This window comes from Dipteris shenzhenensis, chromosome 14, assembly GCF_047967505.1.
Source record: "Dipteris shenzhenensis isolate YYH24624 ecotype China chromosome 14, Dip_SZ_1.0, whole genome shotgun sequence".
In the NCBI taxonomy this organism is placed as follows: Eukaryota; Viridiplantae; Streptophyta; class Polypodiopsida; order Gleicheniales; family Dipteridaceae; genus Dipteris; species Dipteris shenzhenensis.
In genome coordinates this window covers 51,402,360-51,425,591 of record NC_141609.1, presented here as the reverse complement: position 1 = coordinate 51,425,591, position 23,232 = coordinate 51,402,360, and the positions used below count along the sequence as shown (strand labels likewise).

Sequence of the window (23,232 nt, the reverse complement as noted above, 5' to 3'; positions counted from 1 at the left end):
TCCCTCCTCTTCCTCCTCCTCCTCCTTTCCCAAATACCGATTACCTACTCCTCTCCACAATGCCGAAAGATGCATATTGGAGACATGCCACCTACATTGATAGTTATGCAGGAGGTGGTGGCTGCAATAAGTGGAGATTCAACTATTGTGGCATCAGCAAAACGAGGTCCATCACACGGTGGAAAGACCATCTGGCGGGTGTTCCCAACAAGGATATAGGTATGTGTGAGCATGTGCCTCTTGATGTGCTGAATGGCCTTCAAGAATGGAAGCGTAAGCGCATGGCTGTTGCAACAAATTAAGACAAAGAAGAGACTGAGGACATGGAGCCATTGCTTGATGCTTCTGCTAGCACATTGGGTTCAAAGAGGAGTAGAGGGGCATCTGCAACATCGAGCATGGGTCCTAATGCTAGGAGGACACCCTTGCCACATGGAGCAGGTAATGTGAATGCTAGTGTGGGAAAAAGAGGCTCATTACAAAGGTCTAGCATTCAAGCACGGATGCAAAAGCACGCAGTCAAGGAGGCCACTAGTGAGCTCACGAAGCTCTTTATACAATGTGCAATACCCTTTCATGTGGCGAAGACTTTGCGATGGAAGAAGGCCATGGGAGCTGTCAGTCGCGTTGGGTATGAATGGGAAGGGCCTACATGTGAAGCATTGAGGACAAGGGAGCTAAGAAGAGAGAGTACACATATGGAAGCACAAATGAAGCCCTTGAAACAGGCTTGGGTAAAGTATGGGTGCACACTCTCATGTGATGGATGGTTAGATGTACACAAGAGGAGTGTGTACAACATTCTAGTGTCTTCTTGAAAGGGGACGATGTTCTTAAGAGCCATAGATGCCTCTGCCGCAGGTACAGTGATTACAGGATTGTACATTTGAAACCACATGCGTGCAGCCATCTTCGAGATAGGTGCGTACAATGTGGTGCAAGTAGTGACTGATAATGGCAGTAATTGTGTGTCTATGGGTGAGATGTTACAAGATGAGTTCCCAAAGATTGTGTGGACACCATGTGCCTCAAATTGCCTTGAGCTTTTGATTGAGGACCTAGGAAAGATAGCTTGGATTAATGCTATTTTCTCCATTGCCCGCAGTATCGTGAAGTTTGTCACGAAGAGACCCAAAATCCTCAGCATCTATCGGGCCTACAATGACCTTGAGCTATTGAAACCTTCAACCACGAGGTTTGCTTACATGTTACATAGTGGTGGAGAGGCTTGTGCGAGTGTGCCAAGGCTTGCTACACACGGTTGTGTCTCGGGAGTGGAATGATTGGGATGACAAAGGCCATGCAAATTCTACCAAGTTTGCATGCATGATCATGGATGAAGCTTGGTGGCATAAGGCAGAGGCATTAGTCAAAACTGTAAATCCTATTTACACAGTGCTTCGCATCACGGACATGGAGGGAAGCACGTTAGGGCTCTTGTACGAGTTTATGGACAAGATTGGAGAGGCCCTCAACAGAATCACTTTCCTATCGCCTGACAAGTAAGACTACAATCACTAAATTACTATTAAAGGCTAAAGCTCATAGCTGCAATTTTTAGTTTATGTATGAATTTTGTATCTTGTGTGTGATTTAGGATCCAGGACATCCGTGGAGTGTGGAATTACAGGTGAAATTGGTTCGACCACCCAATCCATGCGGTGGCACACGTATTGCATCCTCTATGGCGTGCTGAGGATCAATATGAAAATGAGGAGTTGGCGGAGGGGCTGCAACAATACCTACAGAAGAGAACAGATGGTGATGTGCAAATGCAACGAAGATTGGAGGATCCTTCCGTTCCGCAATCACAGCCTCTCATTTGGTCGACCTACAGCTAGGTTTTGAGAGACACAGTTGCAGCATGTCTCCTGGTGGGAGAAATATGGCAGCTGTGCTCCTACTTTAGTCGACACAACTTGAAACTTCCCTACTTGTAACTTAACTTTAAAGCAGTTTAAAGTTGTATAAACAATAAGTTACTGATACTATCTTTGCTTGAATGGATTATGGCAGAAAAGCCTTGCTATACGAGTCCTCTCCCCAGGACTGTAGTTCGGGTCCTCGTGAGAGAAACTGGAGCATTTAGGCCCTCTTCCACACAAAGAAGAGGAATAAATTCAACACGGCTCAATTGGAGCGGTTGGTATTCTGCCATTGCAACCTCCGCCTCCTTGAGTACTCCGCCAACTCCCCCGAACCTCGCCAAGTGGATGTTGACAAGGTGGACGTAGAGAAGATGAAGGCCATACCAGATATTCCACGAGAGGAGCTGAACATATATGCCATGTTGTACGAGGAGATGTCGGCACTAGCAAATCGCACACGTTCGCAGCCATCTAGCGAGGGGATGTCACCATTTGGTACTTCTCTCAAGAAATAAAGTATAATCTTTATTACAATTGACTTCGGTCAAAGAATGTTGACTTTGGTTAGCTAAGAATAAGCTTTATTGTTTTACTTTTTGTTTGCTTTGCATTGTTAAAAGAGAATTGTGGGACGTCCACAAGGACTAGGATTAGCCCAAGAGAACTTTGGGGACATCCACAAGGGACTAGGATTAGTCCAAGAACTAGGAATGCATGCATTTCGCTAACCTTTAATGGGTTAAAGTGTTGGAGATTGTGTAGGACTTGGAAGAGTGCTAAAAGGCTCAAAAAGTTGGAGCAAGTGGCCAAAAGTAGGTCCCATAAGGCAAAAAGCACCCGGGCGATGGCGCCATTAAAGAAGGACCCACGATGTTTTAAAAAGAGTATAAAAGCTGCCCCTAGGTGGGCTAAAACCAGGAAAGCTTAGCTTTTGTGAAAAGTAGCTTAAGAAAAGCAGGTCTAGCTTTTAGCTAGGCAAAGTCTATAAAATAAGGGGCTCAAAGCTCATAGACTCATTTAAGATTGTACTCAGCTTCGTGCTCTTCTTAGAGCCAGTTGTACAAAGTTTATTTCCATTGCAATAAAGGCCTTGGTCCATCCCTTATTTCTGCTAACTTCTTCTTCTCTAGCTTCCAACGCTGTGAATTACTTCTTCTACTCTTGCACGCTTCCCGAGGTGTTGTACAGCTGATTCGGACGCCATATGTACTAGTTCTTGGCATGCAGAACCTGTTTTCAAGGGCGAGATCCTTCTGTGAACTGTATTCCAGCCACCAAGGGTGAGTATACCTCCTGCGATTTGGATTTCCTGCCCTCCACTAAGCCCTGGCTTTGCTGCGAATTGCTATAGGAAGCATTTTCTCTGCTGTGATCTGCCCCAAATCCCTGAAGTTGCACAAATTAGAATCCAGAAGGGTGTTTAGGATCTGTTGGATCTGTTTTCAGATTTCTAGGTCGGCTAGGGACCAAGGGAGGGCAGAGTCTCAACGCATTGTTGTGGGTGTGCCCGCCATTATTCAGGTGAGGATAGACTGGGTTTGGAGGCCTTTTCCAAGGCTGCTTAGGAGGCCATGTGGCCCAGCTTCTAGGGCTGGTTGGCCAGGCCTTATGTGGCCCTGACCCTGGTCGGTACACCAACTTGGAGGGTGGGTCACCCAATCAGTTCTCCAGTGGGTACTAGTGAACAAGGACTTGTCCAAAGGCTTGAGAGACTGACCTACGTCACTCGTGCCTGACTGTCCCTGGACTAGGGCTCACAAAGGGGTCATAGCATACAAGAAAATCACCTAATTACGGATCTACTCAGCACTTGTTGATGTAACCAGTGTGTCACGTTGCACCAAAGTGCTAGGGTGCATGTGACACTATTCCAGTCAGTCGTAGGGGGGAGAGAGAGAGAGAGAGAGAGAGAGAGAGAGAGAGTGTGTGTGTGTGTGTGTGTGTGTGTGTGTGAGTTAGGCTTCTCCCATTACCTGTATTAGACATAAAAAACAGCTTACAATTGCTCTTTGAGATCGGTGTTTGAGATTTGGATAGCAGGCTAGATCTTTATCCATTTTTTCACCTCATATTAAATGGGCAAAGTCAACCAAGGAGCTAAGTTCCACTCCAGCTGGTGCTTTGTTATATTCATGACCATCAAAATTTATGAGAAAAATATGTACCAATCACAAAGATTGCGTACAACAAAAAGGTAAAGTCTACCATTCCCTCTTCTGTGATGAGATGTTAGATAAACTTTATTTAGAGTAGCTACAATTTAGGCATTACCATTAACCATTCACATGAGATTTTATTACAGCTTATTAATCTGCATGTCACAATAGGGTTTTGTTAAGATTTGGATACATATATCCACATTTTTGGGTATCAGCTCTTGTTGGTTTTTTTGACTTAGCCTTTTCAACGTGCTTGCCTCATAGTGCAGCAGTTCATATTCTTGCCTTATTCTCACATCTTTCTTCATAATAACTAGCTGGAACCAGTATTAAACAAAATCAGTGTAGCAGTTCATATTCTTGGCTTGTATTCTCACATAACGTCCACTCTTTCTTCATAAACAAACAAGCTGGAACCAAGATTCAGTATAAGCTCCAGTAACCAACTAAGCAGCCCCTTACTAACTGCGTTGTTGCCTAATCATCAGATGTCGCTCAAGATGCTCTTCAAGAATGCATTCATGATTGTCGCTATAGCTGTTGTTATCCTGTGTAAGGGCCATGGGTTATCACCGTGATTCACATGCATGGTGGCAGCTCACAAATGTAACAACAAGCTTGCTAGAACATTCTGTTGGCATTGCAAGCTCCTCCTACACAGTTTGAAACCAGGAAACAACATACACTTCCTAGAAACATACACAAATATTGCAAACTTACAATACATTAAAGATAGTATGAATGTAAAAAGAGAGTACTTACTATAGCTCTTGTGCCTCCTGCTGAGATAAAGTATGCTGTTGATTCACTAGAATGCAGCACCGCACCTTCTAGATCATTTGGTAACACACTGAGAAGAATATTTGTGATGCATGAGCTGATCCCCAAAGAAAAGAATGTGGAAATAAGGCAAGCAAGCATAATGCACACAAACCCAATTGTAGCATAATTTGAAACCAAATATACTCCAATTCTCTTATTTTTGAAGTCTGAAAGTGCAAACATGTAAGGTAAATCATATATTCCTTCACATGACGTCTGTCAATCATAAATCTCTTCACAGCATATAAACAGCACTGGGGTAGTTAGGACCTTCCAATCCACATTATCCAATGCCATTGAGCCACACAAGCAGAACGTATCTATTTCAATGTTAATTATTAAGTGTGAGATATGACTAAGACAATAACGACCTTCACATCTCCCACAAAACTTATTGAGCCCCCAGCATTGAAAGCAACGAAAAAGATAGTTAACCTATGTCCAATTCCTCTATCGTGCTTCAAAACTTGGAAATTTTAAAAAGCTCAAAAACCCAATCCAACAAATTCCTCCTCAAAAAAGTAGGCCTGTGGTATTCTTAAGGCAAACACTAAAGTACATTTCACTGTATCAGGATTGCTAATACACGGAAGAGCAGTACTTTAAAAAGGTAAGCATGCCCATTCTTAAGGCAAACACTAAAGTACATTTCCCTGTATCAGGATTGCTAATACAAGGAAGAACGGTACTTTAAAAAGGTAAGCATGCCCATTGTTGGAGAATCAGCGCTCCACCCTCTGAACATCCACCTAGATCAAATGCTCACTTGTGACTTACAAGCCCCCCAAATGAGAAGAAGTTTTCATGAAAAAAATGAGAAGAAGTCATGAGTAGTGGCATGGATGATGGCCATCAATACAGCCACAAACAGGTTGGTTGCTAATGTGGCAGCCCAGCATGATGACATGGCAGTCTACAGCTCTTAACACATAGCAATGATGTAGCATTGGGCAGCATATCAGCCCAGCATTGACAACTGATGTGGACATGGCCACGTGGCATGTTGACACCAAAGGTGGTCAGTGATGGCATGGCAGCCATGTGACAGGTCGGCCAACTCGCCTGCTGATCGGCCATTTCCCTTGCCTTGGGTTATACATGAGTTACACTCTCCTCTGCACACACATCAATTCAAATTTTTCACTCATCCAAAGGAGAAAGCAAGGAGCACATCATGCCTATCATGTGGAGCATATTGTCCTTCACATCTCCCATCCCAAGAGTGTGCAATGAGACAACTGATATGCAGTAGAAGAGAAGCATGGTTATTGTTTAGGACTTATGAGGAGCTTCTATTTTCAGCCTGATTTGGGCAGCATCTATACATATTTAGCCAGGATCACTAGATACTCCAATCACACCACCACTCTCAGGGAGATGATCTATAGCATCATCAAAAAAGATACCTAGGGCAAGCATTGCCTGCAGTCTAGAGGAGGAATCTACAGCAATGGGGACAGAACAGCCTCGAAATTCACACAGGAAGATACTTTCAGTTTGCTATAATTTCTGGACAGCATACGTTCAGAAACCCAGCCAATGGGAACAGGTGCAACGGCATTAGCACCAGATGCAACACTTTTTCAGGCTTGAAAAGAGACTCTCAGTCTTGATCTAGACCATGCGTCACGATGTGAGTACACCGATCCATTTGGCCTATAGTGCACATACTGCTTGGACTATTTTGAAGGATCCGTATGAGACTGACAATTTCACTAATGCACTGAATCTCTCGAGTCAAATCAATGCACTAAAGATAGGAGACTGTAAAGAGGTCACCGAGTTCCTCAACAATATCAAGGTTATCCGGGATCTGTTAGCCTCAATATCTGTCATGAACAAGAACTCTTGAGTATATTGCAGTTCCTAGTAACTTCAAAGAACTTTGGGTGAAGCTCTTGGAAAGGAAGTCCCTTTGAACCCCTAGCCTTTGGAAAACCTATTCGTTGGAGGTATCATTGCCTCATGGGAATCGGGATGCACAATGGGACATGGCCTTAGACAGTAAGGGATCGCAAACTTCTAGAAAGAATCAGCTGTCAATATTCCAGAATCACGTGCAAATGGCATGGGACCCAATGATGACAATGATCATATTGGTTCATATGATTGGATTAATTACAATAGTGATTGAAGAATCTTCTCTTCTTTATCAGGTAGTGGAGAGTTATACCAATTAGAATGGAGAAACTTCAAGAGTAGGGTATGGGGAGGCTTGTCAAATTTCTCAAAGGACTATTCATATGCTTGAGAAGCCCTTAGTAGTGTAGATGAGCTTGAAGTTCTAACTCCGAGTTCATCAATAGATGAAATGAATGCTTTGATGCCCTTCATCAACTCACATATGAAGAGAGCATAATTATAAAGTATCAAATTTCTCGAAGATGAGAATACCTCATGTACTAGAAGTGCCAGACCAAGACCATGACATTCAGGCATCCCAAGTCAATAGGAGATCGGACAACACAGGTCCCATGAGCACCCATCCAATCAAGGGAGATGGTTTGAGCGACTGGGACTCCACTCCCCCCCTTCCAGTATAGCGTTGATGCGCCTTTTTCTCCTCTCCTGTCTCATGAGGTCAACCAAGTCATTCGTGAGGATCTTTTGCAGCTACACACTTTCAGGACCTAGTTAGGACCAAGTGAGCTTCCAGTGAAGCTCAACTTCTACAAGGATCATTGTTTACATATCACAGCTTAGGGTTTTATCGACCCACCAGGATATACAAACATCCACCTACCCCACTCACTGAGGATCTCTATTGGGCAGTTTTGGGTCTCTTCACATAGACTTTGCATTGAGAGTGGCAGGGCCGAGAGTTTGCCCCCCAGGAAGAGGCGCTTATGCACATTATGTAACACACACGAGATTGAGTCGGAGGAGCATTTCATTTTCAAATGCCTAGTATACTATGAGATTCGAGGACGCTTCTATTGCCTCTTCAGATACAGTTCTGGGATGTTGTCCCGCTCTCTCTCCTTTCCAGACTCGAGATGCCTAGCCGCCTTCATTCACGAGGCAGTCAAACACCGGGAGCATCTACTTCGATCACAAACACAACAGTAGACCTCCTTGATAGACTCTTCTTAGAGCTCAATCATTGATTTCTTCCAGCCAAACCATGCGGACTCCATACCACGAGGCCCCATCATGATCGTGACATAGAGCTAGCGACGCGACAGCTCAGACAAAGGGTGGATGCACAAATTTCACTTGGGGATATTCCTTCCTTGTTCAGAGTTGGGGCTCCACTGATAGGGGTTACAGTAGCCCTTGTCAAACGCTGAGCTACGACCAGAAGGCGACACAGGACCACGTCAGCGGGCAAGCGCGAGCACTCTATCTCTGACTTTATGCCCTCACTACCTCATCCTCATCCCCCTTGACGCTCTAATGATGAGGATGTTAGTGTGTGTAGATGATCATCATTCTCACATGACTATGTAGCACTCAGCACTTATCATTTTGCATTCTGCATTGGAGTGGATGCTCATTTAGTAGTTCCACCCACACAGCTAGTTTGTATCAGGATTTTTCACAGTCTCATAGACCCATCGGTCTTTCGAAGACTTTAATAAACTTTCAAGGGTGCTGTCAATGCAGCATCTAGGCGACACAAAATCTCACATTAACCTCCAATACAAGCCAAGGATGGCAGCACAGTTGATCTCAAAGATGAGACACATTACTCCCACTGAGATCCTAGCTGGGGCCACACTGCGGATCTCAGACTACACCTAACTGATACTTGATTCACAATACATGTTAGGATCTCACACAACTAGTCCCTGCACATGGAGTCTTTCCTATAGTTCCCAGGTTCATCAGTTTTTTTTTCCAAGGAAGTGAGACACCCCTCCAATTCCTCTCATGGGGTGTGTACTTCACGCTGACTTTAGTCTCTTGAATTTTCTGGCCTTTCACTGATGTTAATAAAACTCAATACCTCTCTCTCTCTCTCTCTCTCTCTCTCTCTCTCTCTCTCTCTCTCTCAATACCACAGAGGTTGGTTGCCATGGTTGGCTCTCGATTCCTCCATGAGGTTGGCAGCAGAGGGAGACGAGCGATGCTGGTATGCACGGCCTCACAGATGGTTTGTGAGACTAGGGTTTCACATCGATAGGATACCTCCTTTTCAGTACAGTTTGGATGCCCCTCCAGTACTCCCACCCACCATCCCAATTGGGCCACACACCAACCAGGTCATTCGAGAGGATCTCCTGTAGCTACACACCTTTAGGACTTGGTTGGAGCCGAGGGAGCTTCCAGTGAAGCTGAGCTTCTACAAAGATCACTGTCTTCGTATTTCGAAGGAGGGATTCATCACACAACCGGGGTACACTGAGCTTCATATGCCTCACTCACTACAGATCTCCATCGAACAGTTTCGGGTATCATCACACCGCCTCCGCATAGAGAGCGGCAGAGCAGAGGGGATCCCTAGGGAGCATCACATATGCACATTGTGCGACTGTCAGGAGGTTGAGTCGGAGTAGCATTTTATTTTCAGGTGCCCAGTGTACTATGAGATCCAAGGTCGCTACCACTGTCTCTTCAGAGAACGGCTCCGGGCTCCTTTCCAGATTCCTCACCTACCCAGATTAGAGATGCCTCGTGGTCTTCATTCACGAGGGGGTCCAACACAGAGAGTACTTACTCAAGCGATGGGGTTTGGCCACACCATCAGACACCTCTCAGAGCAGGATCACAGAGTTCTTCCCATCGAGTGATATTGATCGTCCAGTCTCTAGCCGCAGACGTGACAGAGACCCTGACCTGACAACCGCAGCACAACACACGAGGCATCGAGGGGACACACAGATCACTCTAGGGGACCTCCCGTCATTGTTTAGACCTGGGACACATCCCACGGGAGTCACGGTGGCTCTGGCCTTACGTCGAGCCTCCTCTAAGAGATCGAGACGCACGGCACCCCTTGACGGATGCCAGCGTCCCATCACCGGTTATGCACCAGCCAGGGCGACATGACATACGGAGGATTCCACTCTGCTCCAGTCTTTCTTTTCTTTTCATTGTCACACCCAGATGTATTTAATTATGTATGATCAGACTTAGGACTCATCACTGGTGATGATGCTCGTTTAGTAGCTCCACCCAAACTGTGATTTGTATCAGGTTTTCTTTCAATCTCATAGACCCATCGGTCTTCTGAAGACTCTAATAAATTTTCTCTCTCTCTCTCTCTCTCTCTCTCTCTCTCTATATATATATATATATATATAGCCGCTTTCATGCCTCCATTGCCTCATCCACCTTGATGTCCTGATGATGATGATGATGATGAGATTGATATGTAGAAAAACCACTAACATGACTATGTTGTACTTAGTATTTAGTACTACCATTTTGCATTGGTGTGGAAGCTCAATTAGTAGCTCCACCCTCACAGCTCGTTTCTACCAGGATTTCACAGTCTCATAGACCCATCGGTCTTCCGAAGACGTTAATAAAAACTCTCTCTCTCTCTCTCTCTCTCTCTCTCTCTCTCTCTCTCTCTCTCTCTCTCTCTCTCTTTTGGCTTTGCATTTGTCTCATAGGCCCGCGAGGCCTCCCATAGACGTTAATACATCTCTCTCTCTCTCTCTCTCTCTCACTTGCATTGTGTTGCGTAGCACTTAGATGATATTCGACGATGCCTCTTCTTTGTGGCACGTTGATTTTGTGCTATCTTGTATGCAGAGTTCTTGATGTCCCATGGGCCCATTTTGGCCTTTAGTGGACAATAATACACTTTCTTTCTTTCTTTCTTTCTCTCTCTCTCTCTCTCTCTCTCTCTCTCTCCCCCCCCCCCCCCTCAACTCCCTCAACTCCTTCAACATTTATCAGGACTCGGTACTCTACAGTTGCAGCTATGACACCCTCTCCATATGCACAGAATTACCAACAAGAAGGCTCAAAATGACCCATCCTCAGGTAACAGGATCAGATTTTTTATCTGCAGCAGGGAGTGAGAGAGCTACGATTGGAGCTGGTAGAAGTAAAGGCCCGACTTCACATCCTGGAAGGGCCTGGTAAGCAGGCAGTAATTGATGAGACTGTAAAATCTTGTAAGGATTCTCCCCCTACCCCGCAACTAGTCTCTACAGTCAAAGATCTTGTTCACACTGAAGTACAAACTACTAAGAAGGAAGTGATTGTGGAAGTGGACAACAAAGCAAGTAAGTCTGATATCCAAGCAAAGATTAAAGAACACGAAGCTAGATGTGATAATGCGATGAAGATTAGAATGCTCCCAGAAGATTGGTACAAAGAGGTGGACACATATAGTGAAATATTGACAAAAATCAAATCAAGCTTGCCCAACATTGAATGGGTGAATGATGATGAGCAGGATGATGACGACTCCAGGCCAGCTTCTATTTTGCACTATAGAGGACATGCAATCCTTACACTGAAGTCAAAAGATATGCGGATCAAACTTCTTCGACAATCTTACAAGCTGAAGGGCACCAAAGTACGGATAGCAGAGGAGCTTACGCAAACTCAACTCAAGTTTAAGGCAATTGAATTAGCTAAAGTCAGGGCTGCTAGAAAGGATGGAAAATGGGCAGTTTACCGTGAAGGCGTAGCACTAATTAGAGAGTTTAAATCAAAACCAAAAGACTCTCAATCTTAAACTGATGTATGGCAGTTTACTCTTCTAGAATATCATGTAGGTACTCTAAATAATTGGGGTTGCTTTTTGCACTCCTTGGGAGCCGCCATGTGCCCTCCCTAAAGCAGATGTACTAGAGGGTTTCTTGCTGTCCCATAGACCTTTTGGTCTTTAGTGGACGTTAATAGACTTTCTTTCTTTCTTTCTTTCTTTCTTTCTCTCTCTCTCATCGCTAGCCTCCCTCTCCCGTCGCTAGCCCCTCCCTCCGTCGCTCAGCCTCCCTCTCCCATCGCTCAGCCTCTCCACCTCCGTCGCTTAGCCTCTCCGCCTCAAGCCCCTCCTCACCGCTCAGCCTCTCTCTCTCTCTCTCTCTCTCTCTCTCTCTCTCTCTCTCTCTCCCTCCTTCCTTCCCCACCAAGTTTTGTAAAACCCGCGTGGGTCTTGGTGGTTAAGGCTCTGGTTCATGTCCTAGTGTGTGTGTGTTCGATCCCTGCGGATCGCTTCGGATAAGCCTGTTAAGGCTTCTTGGCATTGTGCTACGAAGTAAAAAACTCCTCTCTCTCTCTCTCCCCCCCGCCATCCTCATCCTCAACCTCACCCATCACCCATTACCTCAGCCTCTTCGCCCATCACCTCAGCCTCGTCACCGTCCGTCGTCAACAGCACCAGCACCGCACCAATTAACCTAACCTAGGTTAACTTTGACCTAATCGAGCCTCAACAGAGGTTAACCCAACCCAAGGTTAACCCGTAGTTGGGCTGAACCCCCAGCCCAGCTAGGGGGTTAGCTCAGCCAGGGGGCAGCAAAAGATATGGCCAGCAAGGAATGGCCGAGCCTCTCCTTGAAGTCTCCCCCCTCAACCCCAATCATTTCAGGCAACAAGTCCCGATACACCACCGTTGCAGCTATGACACCCTCTCCGTATGCACATACATACCTACGAGGAAGTCTAGACCGACCCATCATTGGGCACCATGAACAGATTTTTTATCTACAAGAACAGGTAAGAGAGTTAAAGATGCAATTGGCAGATGCAGTAGCTAGAATTCAGGTTCTAGAAGGACCTGGCAAGCAGGCAGTCATCGATGAGGTTGTAAAATCTTACAAGGCTTCCCCCCCTACCCTCAGCTAGTCTCCACAGTCAAAGACCTAGTTCACACAGAAGTACAGACTACAAAGAAGGAAGTGATTGTGGAGTTTGATGCAAAGGTTAACAAGGCTGACATTCAGGAAGAGATTAAAGAACATGTAGCTAGGCGTGATAACGCTTTGAAGATTAGAATAGGGGGACTCCTCGAAGGATGGTGCAAAGAGGAGGACTCTTTCAGTGACACCTTAGCACATATCAAAGCAACCATGCCTAATATTGATTGGACAATTGATAAGGATGATGCTCTTGATGATGACGATGAGCCAGAGCAACTCATATCTTACAGTCTAAAGGTCATGCTATCATTACGCTTAACTCACACGATCTACGAGTCAAGCTTCTCCGACAATCCTACAAGTTGAAAGGAACTAAGATATGGATAGCTAAAGAACTTACACAAGATCAATTGAAAAATACGGCAGCGAAATTAGCTAAGGTCAAGGCTGCAAGGAATGATGGAAAATGGGCAGTGTACCGTGAGGGCATAGCACTCATTAAAGAGTTTAAATCCAAGCCAAAAGACTCTCAGTCTTAAACTGACGTATCGCCAATTGTGTTTCTTTCCAAGTCATAATGTCGGTACTCTAAATAAAAGTTGCTGCTTTATGCACTCCCTGGGAGCTACCCTCCCTAAGCTGATGTACTAATTGGTTTTCATGTTGTTCCATAGACTTCTTGGTATTTCGTGGACGTTAATAGACTTTCTTTCTTTCTTTTCTTTCATAGGCCCGCGACACCTCCCATAGACGTTAATACATCTCTCTCTCTCTCTCTCTCTCTCTCTCTCTCTCTTTTGGCTTTGCATTTGTCTCATAGGCCCGCGAGGCCTTCCGCAGACATTAGTACATCTCACGATGAAACATGCAACCCAAGCACGGCTCACACGAGGGCGTAGTGCTTTGGCTAGACTAGAGCGGTAGTGTTTCTAGGCGCACTTCAAGGATCCACCGACATAGGGTTGGCTTTTCGACACACTAGTACGGCCAACGTCATGTATGCAGCACCTTTCTGGGGGTGCGATCTTCCGAGGACAAACTGGAGGAGCTTTGAGCGGCTACAAGTGACGATGGGATCCCAGATGATCCGATGTAAGCCCTCAGCTCCACATGAGATAGTACAGGCAAAGTTCGCCATGACACCTCTCCAGGTTGATGCCATCTAGTACAGGCAAAGTTCGCCATGACACCTCTCCAGGTTGATGCCATCTTTCAGACATTGACTTTCTTCCACAGAGTCTGGGACTTACCCCATTGGAGACTTCTGAGATTGGCCCTAGAGTCATCCAGACGACTCGCAGAGAGCGGGGCAAACACATGGTATGCACGCATATCTACATGGCTTGCCAGGCACGGTATCCAGATGGACAGGCTTTCAGTACAGCATGGATGCACCTCTTGAGTTGATCCCGTGAGATGAGATCAACCATATCATACGGTTAGACCTCCTCCAGCTTCACACATCCCGGACTTGGGGAGGGGGACCAGGAGCTCCCCACTAAGACCCAGTTTTATCGCGACCACTTCCTGAGAGTATCAGAGGAGGGATTCATTATTAGACCCCAGTATCTCAACGATAGAGGAGTCTCTCATGCATTGAGGATTGCCATTGGTCAGATGCGGGTTTCGTCCCATCAGCTGAGGATCAAGGCAGGGAGAGCAGCGGGTATACCTAGAGAGCAGTGGGTTTGCACGCTATGTACGCTGGGGGCGGTTGAGACAAAGGAGCATTTTCTTTGTGTTTGCCCAGCCTACTACGAGATTCGGGGACGCTACCACTGTCTCTACCTAGAGGGGAGTGGCTTCGGTCCTTTGTCACGACTGATCCATTTCCATGACTCGATCAGTATCGGGCTTTATCTAATGGAGATGCAACGACGCAGGGAGACACTTCTACGACAGATCAGAGAGCAGCAGGGGATGGTCAGACCACCATAGGACATAGAGGGTGACCGGGCACAGCGGCACGTCATAGACTTCTATACATTTGAGTCAGCCCCTGGACACGCTACTTAAACGAAATCTTGGAACATCGCATCAAAATTCTCGGACTAGCGCAGAAAATAGTCCAGCAAATACTCACAATGTAGAAAGATTTGGGAGACTTTTATTTCAATGGTTGTAATGGACCACTATTTAAATTAATAGTGGTCACCAGTCCCATAGATCCTGAGGGTCTCAAAAGGACTTTAGTACAGTCATAACATATCATCTCTCTCTCTCTCTCTCTCTCTCTCTCTCTCTCTCTCTCTCTCTCTCGCCTTCGCATCTCAGATTCACAACCTTGTAGTACCCCCTCCCCCACTCGGTGCTGATCACTCATACCTGACATTCTTTATTTCCAATACCAGGCCAGCCACAGAAAGAGTCCTCCATGCACCCACTCGGACCCATGTTCACTTTGACCGGACTCTCAATCCAGTTTATGTGAGTCACTTAGCTCGAGAGCTTCCGACCCTACATGGAGGGGAGGTAGATCTTGCTCAGGTTTCAGCCACTTTAGCTTCAGTGGTACACGAGGCTGCCAACATATCTTTCCCTACGACTCGACCCACAAATGCCCCGGCTGGGAAGATGCCCTGGTACGATGAGGAGATGAGAGCTCACCTCACACGCGAGCAGGATCTGGGACACCTGACCTCATCTGAGGCGCATCGCATCTCACGTCGGATGACACAACGTAAGAAGTGGACTTTTCTCACTCTGAGATGGTCAGATCCTTTCGAGGGAGAGACCCGACTATCGACTGGGGACTCCTATCAAAGGGGAAATGGCCCATTCCCATCACGGACCCAGAGATTTGCCACAGATATGCATGCTCCTTATACGACATCCCAGGTCAAATGCCACCAAATATGTCCTCTATGTCTAGACTCACTACTTGTCACTTGTTCACTTCGCAGAACTGTTGGAGATATCATAGTCAAAGAGTGTGTTGGTGTGTAGTACTAGGTGATCTAGTACTAGTCTATGTGTGTAAGTCATGTGTGAGTGCCACGTGTCATTATGGGACTAATCCCATATGCACCAGGTGCTAGTGTGTAAGTAGCGTGTAAGTAGCCTATATAACTTGTACTTCTCATGATTATGAATAAGATAGCCTTTCATTATATTTTCATTTATGTATCATTTCCTCACACCCTAACCTTCTCTCCCTCTCTCTCCACCATGTTTCTAACATGGTATCAGAGCAGGTTCACCCTGCCATAGCTGCCATGTCATCCTAATCCAAAACCCTAATTTTGCTCAAACCTTTCTTCCTGCAGCCGCCTCAGCCCTGCACATTTTCCGCCTCACCTCCTTTCAGCTGTTTTCTACCCTTTTAGGGTTTTTGCTCAGCCGCCTTCACTGCTCCCTCCATTTCGCCTCTGTTTTGTAGCTTCCTATGCCCATTTCTGCCCGTCTAGCCTCTCCACAGCCTGCTGGCTGGCCCGTTTGCAAAAGGCACCTGCATACAAGCTGATTCGGAGTTGTTTCATCCCTGTTTTTAGTGTTTGCAGGCTGCTACAGCAGAAGCCGACCATCCGTGGGCATTGGTTGCAGATTTTCGCGGTCTTTTGGAGGTCTTCTAACCTGTTTTGGAGCTGCTCTTGCATTTTCGCACCATTTAGAGGCTGCTGCAGCAAAACCGCCTCTTCCAGACACATTTTCGGGGCTGTTTTAGCTTTCAGCTGCAACAGCCGTTTTTGGAACTAGTGACCTGCTGCAACATTTCGAAACCCTCTAGAGAGCCGCCTGATCATTTTGGAGCTGGTCTACTGAAGCGCTTCTCACCTTCTTGAGGATTTTGGATCTGCTCCAGCTTCTATTCGCTCATTCTTACACTTCAGGCTGCTGGACACATTTATTCAAGCATTTCTCGAGCTATTGGTTCATTTCAGAGCCCTAGGCAAGCTCTTTTATTGGCTGGTTATCTATTTCAGCTTGCTGCCTTTGCTACCTCAGTGACACTATGGAGCCTCGCCCTCGTGGTGAAGATTCATCAGTACCACTCGCATCTAGGCATGAGCAGCATGACAAAGCATTGGCGCATCTTGGTGTGAGGTTGGTCAACAAATTGCTTCCTCAACTTGACCTCACTACTTCAGCTAAGGAGAGCCTGGACAAGCTCAAGAATATATATGCTACAACTACTGAACCTGAGCAAGAAGCTTGAATTGCTATGTTGCATGATCTATTCCTCTCTGAGGAGGTAGATGATGATTAGTTCTCTGTGTTTATGTTGAGTCAATAAAGATTCTCAGCCTTGAGCAGTCCCTCTAAACTGAATGTATTTGGAGTCAATAAGAGGTACTCTACCCTGGGTTTGGTCCCCCAAAAATGAATGTATTGCCTTTTACTTTGGTTGATGATATTGACCACCCAGTTTAGAGTAAGGGGGGATGACGAGTGATGGTTTGCCCTTGCCAGTTGCAAGCTAACTGAGAAGTCACTATCACATGGTAGGTGTTGGATAGTTGGACTTGCTCTTTGCAGTATTGCGGTGGAGGGGGGATCAGTCTACTCTTTGCATGTTGGGTCTCACACTCTTTGCTCTGAAGGGGGGTGTTGGAGATATCATAGTCAAAGAGTGTGTTGGTGTGAAGTGTTGGTGTGTAGTACTAGGTAATCTAGTACTAGTCTATGTGTGTGAGTCATGTGACTAATCCCATATGCACTAGGTGCTAGTGTGTGAGTGAGTAGCCTATATAAGGCTTGTACTTCTCATGATTATGAATAAGAGAGCCTTTCATTATGTTTCCATTCATGTATAATTTCCTCACACCCTAACCTTCTCTCCCTCTCTCTCCACCATGTTTCTAACAAGAACGTGAGAAATTCCCTCCTTTGTCTGCATAACTGGAGAGCACCAAACCATGAAGGGCTATGTACAAAGCACTTCCCACATGGACAGGAGGTCTTGGCCCTGATTCTAGCGCAGTTGTTCAACCATGCAGTATGCCACAGTTTCCCACCTACTTGGAGCACTACCACCCTTGTACCAATACATAAGGTGGGGGGGCCCGTGGAAACTGGGAACTACCACACTCTCATGATTGGCCAGACTCTAGCTAAGATTTATGGATCGATACTAGAGAGAGCAATCAGTAGTTATACAGAGGACCATGGACAACGGGCTCTTCGGCAGGGAGGCTTCCGGAGACAACACTCCACACTGGACCATATTTTTACCTTGAGAAAAGAAAGAAAGATATATTAACGTCCTCGGGAGACCTCACGGGCCTATGGGACAAACACACACCAAAAGGTGAACACCAAAACATTAGTTATAGACTGAGAGTCTCTTGTGACTGTATATAGCACTCACAAAGTTATTATAGGTTAACAACAGTCTACTACCAACGATAATCGGCCTGTATTACATCAATTTAAGACTGAGAGTCTTTAGGCTTGGATTTGAAGTCTCTTATAAGTGCTTTTCCATCTCTGTAAACAGCCCATTTTCCTTCCTTTTGAGCATCCTTCACTTTAGCCAATTCAGTGGCCTTCATTTTGAGCTGAGTTGGGGTGAGCTCCTCCGCTATCCATATTTTAGTGCCTTTCAGCTTATTGGTTTGCTTAAGAATCTTGCTTCTTTTCATCTTGTTCTAAAAGCATACTTTGGCTTGTGTCCCCTCCTGTAAGACAACTATTACGTCTTCAGCATCCCATTCTAGTTGTGGGTTCTCTCCATGATATTTTCCAGTGTTTCCTTTTGAGTTCCTTCAAAACAGCCCTCTGGTAGCCCCCCTATGCATAAGAGTCGTGTATTAGCCACCCTCTTTTCCTGTTCTTGTACTTCTTCATACACATCCGATGTCGAGGCGAAGTTGAGCCATCATCGAGGAGGCGAAGTCGAGGCGCCAGAAGCTCTGCACTTGCTTTGTGGACTTTCGGAAGGCTTTTGACACAGTCCCTCGCTCTCACTTGATCAGGCGACTACAAAAGCCGCATCTCCCAGAGGTCATGATTTGGGGAGTGATGAGTCTATACGAGTCCGTCAGAGGGCGAGTCCGCGCTCCTAGGGGGCAATCAGATTGGATTGAGAACACCATAGAGGTGAGACAGGGTTGCCCCCTCTCACCGACTCTCTTCGGGCTATACATTGATGAGATCACATCCTTTGTTGATCGCCTAGGAGGAGAGGGCTCGCTATTGGCTGATTTGATGGTACAGATACTACTATATGCAGATGACATAGCCTTCATTTCATCCTCAGCCGAGGGATTGCAGAAACACCTATAGGCCTTGGAGATGTTATGCAGAGAGAGGGACCTGACAGTCAACCTTGGGAAAACAAAGGCTATGATCTTCAACACATCCCAAGCAATGCTGACATCAACATAGTTTCACCTACCACACGTACCTGGGGGCAGTATTCACGGGACGAGGCTTCATGATGACCCATGCCGCCAGAGCACGACTCACACGAGGGAAGGGCGCCCTGGCTTGATTAGAGAGACAGTGCTTCCAGGCCCATTTTCAGGATCCACCAATGAAGGGTTGGCTTTTTGACACTATCGTGAAACCGACTGCCATGTATGTAGCACCTTTTTGGGGACCATGGTGGTCCTCTCTTCTACAGAAGCAGAGTACAAGGCAGCTTGTTTCATTGCATGTGAGGTAGTTTGGCTTCGAAGGATCTTGGCAGACATAGGAGTTCTAGTGAGAGAGCCTACATCACTAAGGTGCGACAACCAAAGTTGGATGGCTATCTCCAAGAACCTTGTATAGCAGTTAGACCCCCTGTCAGTATTTGGCCTATAACTTTCTCCTCGATGGTCCAATTTCAATGAAAATATCATCGCAAAGCTGTCTTTAAGGGTCTCCTTCCTATGTAATTAGTTTCTTGAATTGAGTCTAGGACAAGAAGTTATGAGTCTCTCTGTATGACTGTTTATTTTTATGGCAGTTGAGGCAAACACAAACATACAATTCGTCCTCAACCCCCATGGGGCGGCATCATATTGCATGTCCTACATCACCAAAATAGACAAGGAGACAAATGAGGCTAAAAAGTGAGCCATCACACAAAGACTGGACAACAACACGCCCGCAAACAAGCGCATATGCAACGTGGGCCCCACCACGAACCAGTTCTATCATGACCACTTTCTAAGGATATCGGAGCATGGTCTCAGGTGCCAGTACCTCGAGGATAGGAGAGTCTCACATGCCTTGCGAATTGCTATCGGATAGATACGAATCTCATCCCGCCAATTGCAGATTGAGGTTGGGAGAGTGGCTGGCATACCTAGAGAGCAATGGGTCTATAGACTATGCACAATGGGGGAGGTTGAGACAGAGGAGCATTTTCTATGTGTCTATCTGGCCTACTATGAGATCTGAGGTCGATACCACTGTCTCTTTCAGGAGGGGCTCGGCTTCAAACCACTCACACGACTGATACATTTCCAAGACCAGGTTTGCATTGGGCTCTACCTGATTGAGATGCCGAGACACAAAGATTCCCTTGTGTGGCAAGCCAAAGACAACTACAGTTCATGCCTCAGGACACCGAGCGAGACCCCGAGCATGGACACGCATCACTGATTTTTACGCATCCGAGCCAGCACCAGATGAGATCGAGGGGGAGGAGCTCGAGGGAGATGAGAGCACTATGGATCAGCACTGAGACCCGTCACTAGGATGTGGCTGGACGAGAGATGCGGAGATCACACACGACACGTGGAGCGACCAGAGCACGCACAATTGAGGTTCGACCTATCTCAGCCCTCCTCAGTGGGGACCACCAGAGACAAGGCATTACTCTCGATGTAGTCCATCGGATACAAAGATCAAGGAGAGCGCACCCCCCGCCACCGCAAAAGACAGCCCGACAGACACAGATACGTGAGCTCTTTGCATCACATCAAAGGGCCATCAGGCAGCCGGGTTATATCGAGCCTGCACATGTACTTGGAGCTCTTATCTGAGCGATACTTGATTGCTCCTTTTCCTACTATATTTTGTACTAGCTTTTTGCATTTTTAGCACTTAGCACTCAGCAAGGGCCTTAGTGAGCCCTTTGCTTCAGCCCACAGTGGCTTGTATGGGTTACATATATCTTGTATCTTGTCTCATAGACCCGCGAGGTCTCCTGAAGACGTTAATACACCTTTCTTTCTTTCTCTCTCAGTGCTTAGCTCCGTACAGCACCCCTCTATACAGCGTCATACAGTCCTATAACCCGTCCTACATGTTGGGTGTAGGACGCAATGGAAGCTTAGAAATGAGTGCAAGAAGCCAAAAAAAAGAGCTGCTATGATCAAAATGCTGCAAGTACAAGTGTGGATGCTCAAGGGAGAGACAACATAACAAAACCCTAGGACTAACTGCCCTAACTGGACTGAGTCTCCTAGCTAACCTAGGAGGTACATGTACTAAGTGTACCAATAGTCCTAATTGACTATAACTAGGCCTACAAGGCACATACCAAGGAATAATTGGCATCTATGGATAGCCCATGAGATGGCCTACAAACCCCCCTCCATGGTATGGGCTAAAGTATCTTGGACATGGCTCAGGATACCTAAATATCTCATGTCATGGTTGCACATGTTCATCCCACAGGAATATAGCAACCTATGACACTTCCGTACCTACATTTGGAAGTCATCCTCAGAACCCACCAATGACACAAATACCGAACGTGCCTAATCAAGGCATGGGAGCATATGATGTCCAACCACCACCTCTAATAAATCAGACAGTCCTAACGGATGATGCCATGAGAATCTTAGTGCAAGCACTAGGAAGGGGGGCAGCAAACCCACCTCAACATCATCATGGAGGTAGAGATCATAATCCTACCAAGAATCGACCAATTGCAATCTCTAAATTACTCACCAAGTTTCTTATTGAAGGAGACCCACTCTCACATGTAGAGAGATTTGAGCAAATCTGCAAAACATTCTGCCGTACCCTTTTCGTACATCACGCACCAGTCTGTCGTACCAGCCCCGTACTTTCTTCGTACATCTTTCGTACTCCCCGTACTTTCTTGTAGCAAGCTCCTAAGGTCTCTAACCCCGAGTTGGGCTAAACCCCCAGCCCAACTCGGGGGTTAGGTTCAGCTAGGGAGTTCTAAAGAAATAGCCAATATGGAATGGCCTACCCTCTCCTCCAAATCCCCCTCAACTCCATCAACCTCAACTATCAGGACTCGGTACTCTACAGTTGCAGCCATGACACCCTCTCCGTATGCATGCAATTACCAACAAGAAGGGTCCAAACGACCTATGATTGGACAACATGAACAATTATTATTTGCGGCAAGCAGTCAGAGAGTTAAGGCTTGAGCTAGCAGAAGTAAAAGCCCGACTTCAAGTTCTAGAGGGATCTGGCAAGCAGGCACTAATTGTTGAGGTTGTGAACTCATGTAAGAATTCTCCTCCTACTCCTCAACTAGTCTCTACAGTCAAAGATATGGTTCATACTGAAGTACAATCAATCAAGAAAGAAGTGATTGAGGAGTTCAACACAAAGGCAAACAAGACTGATATCCAGGAAGAGATAAAACAACATGAAGCCAGACGTGATAATGTATTGAAGATTAGAGTGGGGGGACTCCCTGAAGGATGGTTCAAAGATGATGACTCTTTTAATGAGACTTTAGCACATGCCAAAGCCGCCATGCCTAATATTGAATGGAAGGTTGTGCATAAGACAGCGTTCCACACAACTTTTGGGTTGTATGAGTATTTGGTGATGCCTTTTGGATTGACTAATGCCCCAGCTACTTTCAATAGGATGATGGATCGTATCTTCCGACCCTATAGACAATTCACTAGTACCTTCTTCGATGACATAAGGACATGCTAGAGGGAATGCGATTCAACCTCCATTTTTGCAGCCACCTGTGTATGATAATCTAACACCCAAAGATTACAAAGACGGTGGTGCAGCAATGAAGTTTGAGACCAGATCAGGACAGGCTAAAGTCTTTAACTTTTGTGCAGCAGTTTCATGCAGCCTTCTCAGGAGGGAACTTCACTGAGTCATCTAAAATGCGAAAGGCAGCCACCTTCTTGAAGGGGAATGCTCTAGAGTGGTGGACAAATTTACTGCTCCAAAATAGAGCACCCACGAGTTGGGTTCAGTTTAAGCAGGTGTTTTCAGCTACCTGGTTGACCACTACCTTTGAAGTAGATGTTATGACAGCATGGCGTTAAGTTTAATGCAGCTCATTGTCATTACTTGGAAGAGTCTAACAAAAAGATTTGGGAAGCTCTCTTGCCGGTCAGCTCTTACAGGCATGTGCCCTTGTCAGAACAGATTGAAAAATAATGTTGTGGGCTGCCAAAGGAAATCAGGGACTATTGTACTAAAACAAGGGTTGCCAACATGTCTCAACTCATTGAGAATGCTACCACAGCTGATGCATTATTGTTTGCAAAAACCAGCAGGTATAAAAACAGCAAGTCTGAGAGTTTCAAGAAAACAGGGAAGCCAGGGAATGCTTCCAAGCCTCCTTTTAATAAAGGGAAGAAGTGTGATAGGCCAGGTTCTGATTCGCTGTCAAAGGAAAGGAAAGCCTTGATGGAGGCTAACAAATGCTGTCACTCAATCTGTCTTGGTAACTCTGAATACCCGTCAAGGGGGTCCTTGCAAGACAGAGGCCAGCAAAACAACCAC

At 46.0% G+C, this 23,232-nt stretch overlaps 1 protein-coding gene and 1 pseudogene across 3 annotated transcripts in view; one reads left to right on the top strand and one right to left on the bottom strand.

Moving 5' to 3' along the window:
* The window catches only part of LOC147894792 (DUF1995 domain protein, putative (DUF1995)), an 83,392-nt gene that overhangs the window by 47,775 nt on the left and 12,385 nt on the right, over nt 1–23,232 (bottom strand). For 2 of the 3 annotated variants that reach the window (XM_087384840.1, XM_087384842.1), the window contains exon 2: nt 4,790–4,904. In XM_087384840.1, the coding sequence (XP_087240966.1) occupies nt 4,790–4,904 (115 nt within the window). The remainder of the gene's footprint in view (nt 1–4,789; nt 4,905–23,232) is intronic. The other variant, XM_087384841.1, reaches the window with a different exon arrangement.
* On the top strand, nt 60–2,383 carry LOC147894793 (uncharacterized; annotated as a pseudogene).